The 12,017-nt window shown below is 46.9% G+C and overlaps 2 protein-coding genes across 2 annotated transcripts; both read right to left on the bottom strand.

Annotated features, from left to right (window-relative positions):
* Nucleotides 1–926: 926 nt before the first annotated feature.
* F4817DRAFT_355797 (uncharacterized protein) lies at nucleotides 927–4,531 on the bottom strand (the record flags this gene model as incomplete). The annotated part of the gene is made up of 2 exons (XM_049305702.1): nucleotides 927–3,873; nucleotides 3,963–4,531. 2 exons carry the CDS (start codon nucleotides 4,529–4,531, stop codon nucleotides 927–929), a joined length of 3,516 nt encoding a protein of 1,171 aa, XP_049163534.1.
* Nucleotides 4,532–8,892: 4,361 nt separating this feature from the next.
* F4817DRAFT_364755 (uncharacterized protein) lies at nucleotides 8,893–11,872 on the bottom strand. Its single transcript, XM_049306789.1, has one exon. It carries the CDS (start codon nucleotides 11,828–11,830, stop codon nucleotides 9,059–9,061), a length of 2,772 nt encoding a protein of 923 aa, XP_049163533.1. The 5' UTR covers nucleotides 11,831–11,872; the 3' UTR covers nucleotides 8,893–9,058.
* Nucleotides 11,873–12,017: the final 145 nt, after the last annotated feature.

The following is a 12,017-nucleotide window of genomic DNA, read 5'->3' as shown; positions in this document are numbered from 1 at the left end:
GAATTCTGTCTTCTTCCGATCACTCTAGTTTGGTATCCGTTTGTCTGATTTACTCAAAGAATATACTCTAACTAGCCTTGGTGTGAATACTTAAATATTTTAGATCCCTACCTTAGGTACCTAAGGTATTGGGAGGGTTTAAGAGGATAGTGTCGGTTTAGAAAATAGGTCGTAAAACAGGTTGTACAACTACCACCTGTCACCCGAGACGAAGATTATAAACATATTTCTCCACTTTGCAACTTATCGCCAACGTTACGCCATTGTTAGATGCAGCTAGTGCGGTCGGGTTCAAGGTCGTATGGGGCTTTTAATAGAGAATAATGGCGCCCGAAGTTGATTCTCGCTCCGTTATCGGGAGTCCGTGTCGTTTATTATAACTTTTACAACCTTTACAACCCGGAATTCCGAGATTCCTAAGCCTACCTAACTACATACCTAGGTACTAAAGTCACCGAAATGCCGAATAGGAGGCTCTAGCATAGGTACGCTACTTTAGTTTGTATAGGTATATTATTAAGTCTTCCATTCTCAACGCTTCCCCTCCCCTTCCGCATGCAATTATATATATGCTACGCCCTTCCTCTGACATGTACCTATTTCCAACCTCCTATACTATATCCTCGCCATTTTTTGTACGCCATCGCCCAACACAAGGCCACTCGTCGCGTACGAGTACAAACAAGGATTGGTGAAAGGCATCGAAACATCGTTACCCTAAGATGCGAGTGATCAGATCCTAAAGCGCCTTGCTAGTCCCAACCGCAAAATTTCAAATCGCCTCGCTGAAATTCCTATTATAGCCCTTTGGCAAGGGCTGCTCGACTCTATAAATCCGTCCTATATAGCGATTCAAGGAAATTCGTTACACGTAAATATGTAATACTAAGGAGTAGGTGTGTGTGTGTGTGTGGTGTGTGACATGTTTAGTGATTAGATCGCCTAGATACCGACGAGCCGGGGCTTGGCTTCCTCGACATGTCCACTACCTCTGCTGAGCTTCCAAGTAGATCCACCCCCTGCTCGGGTTCGACTCTGCTGATGTTATGTTGATGAACGTAACCGTAGCTTGTAGGTCTGTCTTCTGTGCCATCGGCCGAGGGTACGTGGCTGGAGGCTTCTGTTCCTGCCACCGACGACAACGAAAGGCGCTTTTGCGAATTAGTCCGATCAAATGGTAATCTTGCTGACATGCTCCCGGAGGGTCCCGTATTGTTAGACTGAGTCTGCACCATTGGCACCCCTAAGGGCGGCGCGATATCAATAAGTTGCTTATCCTCCAACGGGTTTACGGCGGAATTTCGTTTCGAGCTCTTCCTAGGTACCTCGGGCACTGATGGCACTTCCTCAACCTCTGATGGAGCCTTCACTGTTCTCTGCGACGGATGCCTGCTCGCCTTGGAGTGCATTCTACTAGGGATCTTAAAGCTTTCGCCTGCGTCGAGATCGGGTAAAAGGGGTGGCTCTTCGGCGACTCTGGGTATCTCGACGTCCATCTCGTCATCCGATCGAGGTTCGCCATCTGATTGAGGCTCACCGTCGTCATTAAGCAATTCACCTTGGGCGACATCTTCGACGACGCGCTTGGTCTTCTTCGACTTTGGCGTATCCTCCTCATCGTCGCTCTCTATTGGGCCGTTTCGAAGTACACCCATTGCTACGGGTATGCCCTCCGGTGGTTCCTCGGTAAGTTCGCCATTTCTGGCCCTCATCGCAGGGGGCATTCGGGCACTTCTGACTACCTCGAAGCCCTTGCCCTTCTCTTTAGTCTTACCACCGAAAAGGCGTTTAAGCCATCCGGTAGCAGTTGCGACTGGGCTGGTAGGGTCTGCTGGACCTGTGCCTAACTTGCGACCCGGTCCCTCCGAGTTTAATGCGGGGCCACGCACCCCGTAATAGAAGTCGACTTCACGGGTCGAATAGTCTGCTCTTGGCGCAAAAACCGGTATATATGGTGCAGGCGCCAGAGCTGGATTCATCTTCCCTATAGGGGGTGCATCGTCGTCTCCGCCTGTCGCTGCTCCCACAGGTTCACTTACCCGATGGTTTGATAGGTCAATGCTAGCTAGGGAGCTACGCGCCCGATGTGGTGACGAAGAGCCCACCTCATCGATAGTAGCTCGGCGAGCACGTGGGGGGCGGTAGTAGGGATCAGCCGTGGGCTGAGGACGAGTAGCTTGCCCTGGAGACGGCAGGAAGGAGAATGTACTAGCGTCTCCAGGGGTTGTCGTCGTAGGGGTGAAAGCACCGCCACTGCCAAGTGGAATTGAGTACGCATCTAGACTTCGGGCATCTAGAGCACTTGAGCTTCTCTGGTTGGGACTGGCGAGCATCCCAATGCTACCAGCTGATTCGCTTCTTACGCGTCCGTACCCGCGCTTCGTTACAGTTTCGGAGGTTAACATCGCCGTGGTACTAAGTTGACTTTGACGGGATGGACCGCCGCGTCGGTCTACGCGTCTCGATAGTTGGCGAGCACCGAAGATCTTGGAAAGCCCACCCCTTCTCTGCCCGTCAATGTTATCGCCCCCAGCACCTAATAGCCGTGCGATGACCTCGATGATCGTCTGTAGCGCATTTAGTAGGAAGCCAAAAATCAGTATACATGCGTGTATCAGTAAGATCACGTAACCGATCCAGCTCTTCTGACCCTCCGAAACTCCCAAACTTGGCGTAAACGCAACCATGAGTATCACAGATACAAAGCGAACTATCGAAAATCCTGTATGATAGGCATTCATCGAAGTAGGCGAATGGAAAGGTCGAAACGCGTGAAGTGTTAGTATTTGAATCACTTCGCACACGGCCAATATTACTACCTGTGCGGTACCCGATGGCTGCACGGCGCCAACGGCGATGCCTCGCAATAGTGTTAGTATAATTGGAATTATCGCGAAAGCAGCCGCTTGGTCAGAATATGTATTGTAAAGGGGCCCGTAAAGGAGCACGGTCGGGAGGTCGTCAAACAGGTGCGCCCTAGGCTTAGTACTTATAATGAGGTATATGAGCCATATCGAAAATCCAATGATTAAGACCAAAGTAAGAACGGCCAACCCTACAAGATAGCCCGTGGAACGATCCGCAACCACTAGTTGGAAAGCGGTCAGGGCGACAACGGGAAGCAAAAAATAGCTGAAGACGAGGCGAACGACATTGCCGATTGAGAAAGGTATATTCTTGGATCGAAGATCTTCCTCGGGGACGTGGTTGATATATCGTAATAGCCACCGTACAAAGAACCAGACTTGTAATAATAAGAGCACGGCCCCAATGATGACCAGTAACCATACCATCATACCGGCCCAAATATCTTCGACCTGAGCCATACCCTCTAATTGCGCAGTATTCTCAAGACCGTACGTGCCATTGGTCTTATAGAGTCCGTCGACCAGACTCTGCCAGGGTTCCGCCTTGGAGACGAAACTTTGGTTGAACATCAACGCAGCCCACGAGACCTGACTCGTTACTGGCTGATAGAACCCGGGGTATTCCAGGGAAAGACTACCGGTAAGAAGGATGTACTGGATGTACTGGAGACAGTCACCGAACCCAGGAGTAACCAGACGTAAAAGATCGGGATCTCTACCGTAATTCGATGTCCAATGGAAGACATCACTCGTGCCCCATGGACTGAAGATTCCTGCGAAGGCTGTCGCAAACCCCACCAAGATCAGTACAAATAGCGGGACAAACTTCAGAGACCAAGCGATTCCACCGAGGTCCGGCGTGAGAATGGTAGAAACACATCCAATCGTAGTCTTCCCAGAATCGCCATACCAAATAATGAAAGTGGGAGCCAATGACGTAAATGCATAGGTTGAAGATAAGTCATTCGTGAGGTTAAACGAGGGGAAGTCGTAGGGCGGTGAGTCTCTATACAGATTTGAATGTTAGTTCGTTATAATAGCCACTTTTCAAACATCCTCTGCCGTCTTTTCTTGATTTCTGCGGGAGCAACCTACTGGGATATCTGATCCTTGAACACGGGGCCGAGCGGACACGACCCATTCAAGATATTATCGCAGAAGTTCACGGCGTTATGATAAGGCTCGTACGTCGAGACGTCAACTTTGTAGTATAAAGTTGTAACTTTGCGTTGATTGGCCGGCAAATTCGGTTCGGGCTCGTTTTGTATCTTCCCATTCAGTACTTCACTCGGGTCATCCCAAACCGACGAATTCCATGGTGGCAGCGGGTCGGTGCCAACGCGCCCCGTCACATTCCCCCAAACTGTTACGATCAGGTTGTGGTTTGGATTCTCGGTGTCGAATTTAGCGTCGACATACAGGGGAACCCATTGAAGCTGAACTTGCTCTGGCAGCTGGTTGGAGTAGATGTAGTTGCTATCTAGACAGTTGTCGAACGCGACTTTTACAGCGGATGCGGTACGAATCCAGGTGCATGCTACCAAGGAACCCACTGCGATCCTGGAGAGAGACGGGATTCCGAAATTTCGGGTTGTTGGGGCAGAAGTTGGCGAAGACGATAATGGCAAGCATCTATCTTGCTCGGATTCGTAGGTGCCTATCATCTTGACGGGCGAAGCATCATCTGCCGCATATACATCTTGATTCTCGTCAAACTCGGCGTCGTCGTTGGTTTCGACGTCGGCGAATCTTGAATAGGACGTAGGCGTACTAAGAAGCCTTAAAGTATGATTTCGCATCGTTCGTCGTCGGGAGAGTGGTACCAAGATAGTGTCGCCCAAGGCTTAACGCTGAAGGATCTAGGACCACTAGGGCCACATCGTTGCTGGGAAGAGCAGTCTCGCTGGACTTTGCAATTGATTAGACGCGCGCGGCGGGAAAATGGTTCAAATGCACTTGAAATATATGGGAATACTATTTTGTAAAGATAAAATATAGATACGAGAAAATGATTATGAAAAAACGAGGGAGGATTTAGGAAAGGAGATCGGATATCGGGTTACTTTGGGGCGTTGTTGTGGCAGTGCGTCGTTCGGTTTGTAAGTGAATTATGATGTTACCAAATCTAGCCTACCCAGCCTACCCAGCCTACCACCTCTGCAGTAGTCTAATCCGTACAGCCAAAGTTGTATCGTCCGTGCCTGTCTAACGACCCAAAAAACAAAAATCCCTGTTTCCCTAGCTTGCTTGCTTGCTTACTGCTGCGAACTATGATTTGCTGGAGGATGTTTCTGGTTATGCTAGTTGATAAAATAAAATAGTTCGCGATAGAAATACTTCTAAAAAAAACGAGAGTGGTGAAGAGTCAAAACGGGAGTAACGACAGTGATAGCGATGTGTACACTATTATCAAAATTACTATTATGTTAGGAACTGATTAACGTGAATTGGGACGGGAAGCAAAAACAAAGAGAAAAAAATAGTTAAGGCAGAGAGATACTCTAGAGACCCTTGAAGCCGTCTTAAAGCCAACGCATTTTCATACATTAGCGCCTAAGACTAAAAGAGTACGTATCTCGTACATCGTACAAGGCTACCTACCTACCTATCATTACCCAACTTGTGAAAGCTGAGACTGAGAGTTCTCCTATGCTTCAGTAGTTTTTCAACTATAATTGTAAGCAACAGCTATGTCGTAAAATATTTCCAAGACTGCCAGGCAGCATGATGGCGATGGTTCTAGCCATATAATCGAATGATGGGATATGTATGCTATACCTGACGATTTTCATGTTCCCGGCCAATTAAAAGTGACGACGATAATGATGAAGTCATTATGATCGAACCAGTACTACCTTATTAGATATCAACTAGAATAATACAAAGGTAGGTATAACCGACGATGGTATCCCAATGATATGGAGAGCTCGTCTACTAGTTGAACCTTATTTTCCGTTCTTTCCTACTATAGAATTAGTTGTGGCTACTGCTACTAGAATATGTCTGCCTGCGACGGAGCTACCCACATGTGGTACAATCGTGTAAAGAACATTCTATCTATGTAGCTCAGGTACATTACCTATATATAAGGTAAGGTACGTGATGAATACTACCCGTACGCGTATACGGATATGTAGGTACCTACGCTTCTCTTATATAAGTACCTAACCTAAGACATAAGACATCAATGGTACCTTAGGTAGGTACATATACCTAGGCATGTGCATACCTTGTAGAGAAGCCGTGATACCGAAATGCAGAAGGCGGCACTTAATATGTAATAGTTTCGTCCTACAAGCCCGAAAGCCTTCTCTCGAATTGAGATGGGATTTTAGAGTATTTTGTCCAACTCTAAGCAATTATAAACTCGATCTAGACCCCAGTATTTTCATTCATCTTCACTCTAAAATGTCGGGTACTACGCGATAGCATCAATTAGGTAACGAGTTCTACCAATAATAAAATGAAAAGTATGACGATATCCTCAGCAACTTTCCCGTTCGCCCGTTTCTGACCCAGTTTGTCCTTTTCCACCCGTCCCGAGCTTCTACGCATCCGAAAGGTCCAATCTCCCGCAACACGAGCGTGCCGTCTCCGTTTCTATTGCGGACGGCCAGTTTCGAAACATTCATTGTGCCGATTTATAAAATCTATTTCTAGCATCGACTCCGCCTAGTATGTAGTTAGCGAGATGTGGTGCGCTCGTATCAACCACCTCCGTCATGGAGCTAAGCATCTAGTTTAGATGCGCTGCCATCAGCCGTCGAAGAATAATACTCCGAAAGAAACTAAAGGGGAGCCTCTCGTTGGGTCCAAGCTAATACGGGTCTGACGGTGGGGGGCGCCATACATACACTGCAGTACAGGAGTGGCTGAACGGTGCCATCCAGTCGGCGACTCAGTCGGTGGCCCGTTTTGGTTCCTTGGCTTTTATGCCATGTGGTGAGATGGACCCTAGAGGCGATGTTCGCATTCGTTCGCATTGCTAACTACCTGTACTCTTGCGTCTAATGCCTTGCATATCCGAAAGACGTCGAGAAGGTAGATTCATTGATTCATTCATTGATTCATTTATTTCACTACAATATCACTCCGGCTGTTTTAACCGTTTGTTTTTTTGTGACGGAGGAGCCGCCGATCTTAAGCGCTGCCCGCTAGCTATATAATCCGAACCGCGTCATTGCATGCCAGTCTTTATGCAAATACGAGCCGGAAGGTTGCCTGAGGCTTTAGAAAATCGAGATCGACGACTGGGGTCTTAACGTGGCACAGCGTTAGCACCGTGGAAAAAGCAGGTTCTTCCCACTGTATCCCGACTTCATTTCGTCGTAACCGATTACTATGTACTACGGGCTTCTTCATCACGATAGGGCCGTCAAAGCACCACCACGGTAGGGATAAATGCATACTAAAGCAATTATCAACCATCTGTACAGCGTTGCCTGCCCGAATCAGAAATTCGGACATCTTCCTCGTCCTTCTATGTGAATACTATTCCCTAGGAGACATTCATGTCATCTACCTCGGGTAAGAGAAAGAGAAAGGTTGACTCCGAATCTGAACCCGTCAACTCGCAAGTTTGGCCCTCACCACATTCCACGCCTACCTATTTCAGTATACCAATAGGGTTTGGTATAGCGTTGAAGCCTCATTGATATCTTACGTGGTGGTAGAGATACAGCAACTTAATCCCGAGTTCAAACTCCTACAGTATCCTATTATTGGGCACACCTCCTTACTGTCCAGTTGGGTCTTGTCGGCCAATCACTAGGGTTGACTTCGTATTCGCTTGCTAGAAGAGCCATGCATAGCCGCCAGACTTCTCCTCGGGGAGTGAGAAGTGTTATGTAAGTTATTGTAATGTGTAGGCTATACGGGTTAGGCTAGTATAGAAGGGGTTGGACATACCTAAATAGATTGTCAAGCTCAAGCCTATACTGGAGGCCTATTATTATAGTTTTAGCAAGGTTTCGATATTATTGCTACTACTATTATTGCTATACAAAAATGCATTCCTGCACTTGATGGCTTGAGACTACCTACCTACCTCTTAACAACACCTAGTAATTTCAGTTGCGCAGATTTCTCCTTCATAAGTCAGGCACCTAGGCTACCTTTGAGTATGACCCGTAAACTAACCACATTTCTGCTAAATATTCTAGTGAATCACCACCGCGGAGAAACAGCTTCTAATCGGATCTTAACCCTCTACCTCCCCCTCTCCCCCCTTATCGGCCTTCTATAGAAAACGATCCCTCGTGATACCACCAAACAGAAGCATACACGACGACAACAGACGACTAGCAATCCACAATTTGTCCTTATCCCACCCCTAACCACGCTCCCTTCCGTACTGGACCCTACAGCTCTCCACTCTTAAGACGACGTGCCCGACCGTCCCCCCCGCCCTCCTGCGTATCGCCCTAGTAGCCTAAACCTCAGACATACATACATACGTTCAATAAGAGCTATGGCAGCCGGGTATATGTCAACCCGTGCAAGGCTAGACGTAGTCGTACTAGCGATTATCAACCGTTCGGGAAGAGGAAGAAATTACAATACAATAGTCACGAGACCTTCTAGTTACGTTGGTTTCGCTAGGTTGTCCTATGTTGAGAGCAGAGTAACCTTTGATGACTGCGGTAGCCTATCTGTAGCTGTATAAAGTTGAGGAAGTCCGCAATCCTCCTTTCTAGCTAATTTAACAACTACAGGTATTCCTCCTATGATCGGCGGAAGGTTATGTAAACGTGGAGATTTATATGAACGAGTATTTATAGAGTCTTGTAATCGACGTTAACCAAAATATACTTGGAGGACAAGTGATAGGGGCAACATCTAGACAGTATAGTACACGTGTGAGCTTCAGGAGCACCGTTCTCAGATATACGACTCCTGCTTAGCGGTCCTTTTAAGTTTGTTAGTAACCTCAAGATTAGAATTGCTAAGGACCCGAACTAGCTATAGCTAAGGACATGAATTGACAGTATTTTCTCCCATGAAGCAATTATGCAAGCCCATGATTCGTAATTAGAAACCACCATTATGTCACCATTACCCCACAGTCCTCAAGACTTCAAGTTTCTCTAGAGGTAACTTACATCTACTTATAGCTAAAGCAACCACCTAAGCAAACTAGATCTCCTGCTTGATATGTCGTGTACCAACGACAGTACACCGCTTTACTCGGTCTACGAACTAGCTGTAGCTCCTTTACCTTTTAGAAAAGAGCAAATGTTGATTTCAGGAACGGACTCTTCGCCATTGACTGCGCCCATCTGTTTAAGGAAGACTGACTTGAGTCGCTTCTCAACGTCGCGGCCTTCTTCTAGACTCATCTCAAGACCATTTTCTACAATCCCCCTTGTGACGTATCTATCGTACGTCGCATACTTTTTGACGAAGATGCGCAAGGTTTCAGCATCCCACACCTCGATAATAGCTAGAGAATGAGTCTGGTCATACGAGGGGATATTTTCTAGGGGTAAGAGAGAGCTCTTTAATCTTCGAATTTTCTTTGGCTTTATACCCATCTCTTCTGCAGCCATTGACTTTTGACGGCGTAAGAGGTATGCCCGAGGGTCACCACTGGCTAAAGTTGTATTGATAGGCTCGTTTACCTTAGAGGAATTGACTTCGTCTTGGGGGTGATGCTTGCGTAACTGAACACATGGTCGATCCTGGGCCACCTCTGGGTTGACATGGACCTGATGCTGCTTCTTCTCGGGGACGTAAGGTGCCTTCTGCAGTGAAATCTTATGGCCGAAATCATCATTTGTCGGTATTGGTACATATTGAAACCAATTCTCCCCCTGATGTTCCTGACCTTGCGAACCTTGATGATTGATAGCGTTACTATCCTCTTGTAATTGACGTTTGCGGTTCCCTCCAGCACCTTGGAAGGATATCGTTGTCTGTTTCATACCATCTGCAATGAACTCGTCTCTTGGATTTGTTAATCGATCTTTTCTTGTTACAGACGCCTCGATAGATGAGGGTGGTGACCAGGGGAGGGTATTGCGGCGTCGTCGCGGCTTCAGAGCGGTAGGCATTGTAATACTACCCATGGCATCCTGTGAAGTCATCCCAGACGGGCTTGATATTGGGCTACGGTATGGGCCGCCTGGTACTCTAGACCGTAATTGACGTAAATGACCTTGTGATTCCAAGTGTTGCTGGCTTGGGGGGACATCGAGGTCTCGTGGTGCTGCTCCTACGTGACGAAGGATGGGAGGATCTGGAGTCATTGGAGGTTCGAATGCTGGCAGTGGCGAGCTACTCTGTTCGGTTGGTTCATTACTGATCCGACTAGGAATAGGCGCATTCATCTTTGCGATAATCCACGGGTTTACATCTTGCGGAGCCGAGTTTTTGACTGCATCTAGTTTCTCTTGGAGAGTGGGTGGTGCCTGGGTAGGGAGGGGAAGCTTGTTCCGGAGATCATTGTGGCTATACTCATTGAAATCTGTAGACATGTCAACTCTGCATCGAGTAAATCCGGTATTTGATAGTTTGTCTTGGAGACTTTGAGTGTGTGTAGATCCCGCTTGAGTAGGTGATCTTTGAATATTGTTCGGCGTAAGTCCGACAGATACAGGGTTATGCGTATGCTTCCCTGTATCTTTCAACAGAGCAGGTGGTGATTGGGAGACAATAAGGGCCTGTTGGCCTTGTAGTATCGGTTGTACTATGGTTTGGCTTGGTGTCTGTACCGGCGGACTAAGGCATTCAACCCCGTTGGAGATGGACTTAACTTTGGTCCCTGTGGGTAGTGGCTTTCGAGCTCCTGAGTCGTCCCTGTTGTTTGAAATGGAACTCCTTTTGGCTGATAACTGTGAATGTATATTAATGGACGGGGATGTTTTGTACACCTCCTTACACAAGTCCTTGAATCCGCCAAGTACTATTTTCTCGTCTGAGAATACTACATCATCTTTAGACGCTTCTATATTAGCATCGTAACTTCCAGGGGGACATTTTATATTTAACCGAATGAAGTAGTTTTTGGGTTTTGCGCTTGAAGTATCTTGTTGGGAAGGGACACTGATATGCTCAACGTAGATGTCCAATAATTTCTTCATGGTACCCCTTTTTGCCGTAACAGGGCGACTATCGACAGAGAAATAGCGTTGCTTCGAAATTTTGGGAGGGTCTGAATCCGGCTTTAGAATGAAGGCTTCAAACACATATTTACAATATGGTAGAGTTTGCTGATGCTTGACAGAAGGGTCGTTGCTGCTAGTTAGATCACTCATCTCAAATGTCTTCTCGAAGCAATAAGTCGTAATATCTGGACCAAACAGCTGGACAGCCGCTTCTTTCACACTGCAGCGCAATTTTGGCGAGTAGTTCCAATTCTGTTTAGGGAGCTGTAAGACCCTAAGTGAATATCTTAGTTGCGGTCTTGCCATGGCATAAGAACATAGCAGTTCGCGGATCTTGCCTATCGCTTTTGCCGAGTCCTTGATAGCCACCTGTTTTCGAACCGGCAGTTGATGAAAAAGCCCGGATATACTTACAGTAGTTCCAACCGGTGCTGAGGTTGGGTGTTGCTTCAGTATGCCTCCCGTATCTGATCGAATGTGAAGGATAGCTGCCACAGGCTCCGAAGCGATTTTAGTAGTGACAGTGACTTCGGCTAAGGAATTTGCGCTGGCTAGTGCTTCTCCACGAAAGCCGAGTGTTTTTCCAAAATGAGTCCTCAGTTCCTCAAAGCTCCTGAGTTTGCTCGTATGACCACGTCTTCCAAGCGCATCGTAGTCGTCTGGGTGGATACCGATTCCATTGTCCCGAACTTCGATCTTTTTCACCGTGTCTGCAGAGATGATGACCTCAATCGATGTAGCCTTAGCATCGATTGAATTGTCTAGGAGCTCTTTCACTAAAGTGACTGGAGTTGTAATAGCTAAGGGTGAACATATGAGTCGAGTGGTAGATTCAGGTAAACGAGAGATTGTAGACATAATGAAGATCAAACCACATTAGTTGAAAATATGAAATAGTTGGACCATACTCTATCAATGCTAGATATAAATGAACGAGGTCTATTCTTCATCTCTACTTGAGAGTATAAAGGAGAGTATAAATAGTGGTTTCAACTTGAAAAAAAGAGTGGAAAACTCTATTGAGCCAAGTAGAAATTAAAGCATC

This window comes from Daldinia loculata (genome assembly GCF_022478755.1).
Source record: "Daldinia loculata strain CBS 113971 unplaced genomic scaffold F4817scaffold_2, whole genome shotgun sequence".
NCBI classification, from domain to species: Eukaryota; Fungi; Ascomycota; class Sordariomycetes; order Xylariales; family Hypoxylaceae; genus Daldinia; species Daldinia loculata.
This window is presented reverse-complemented; position numbering and strand designations above follow the sequence as displayed.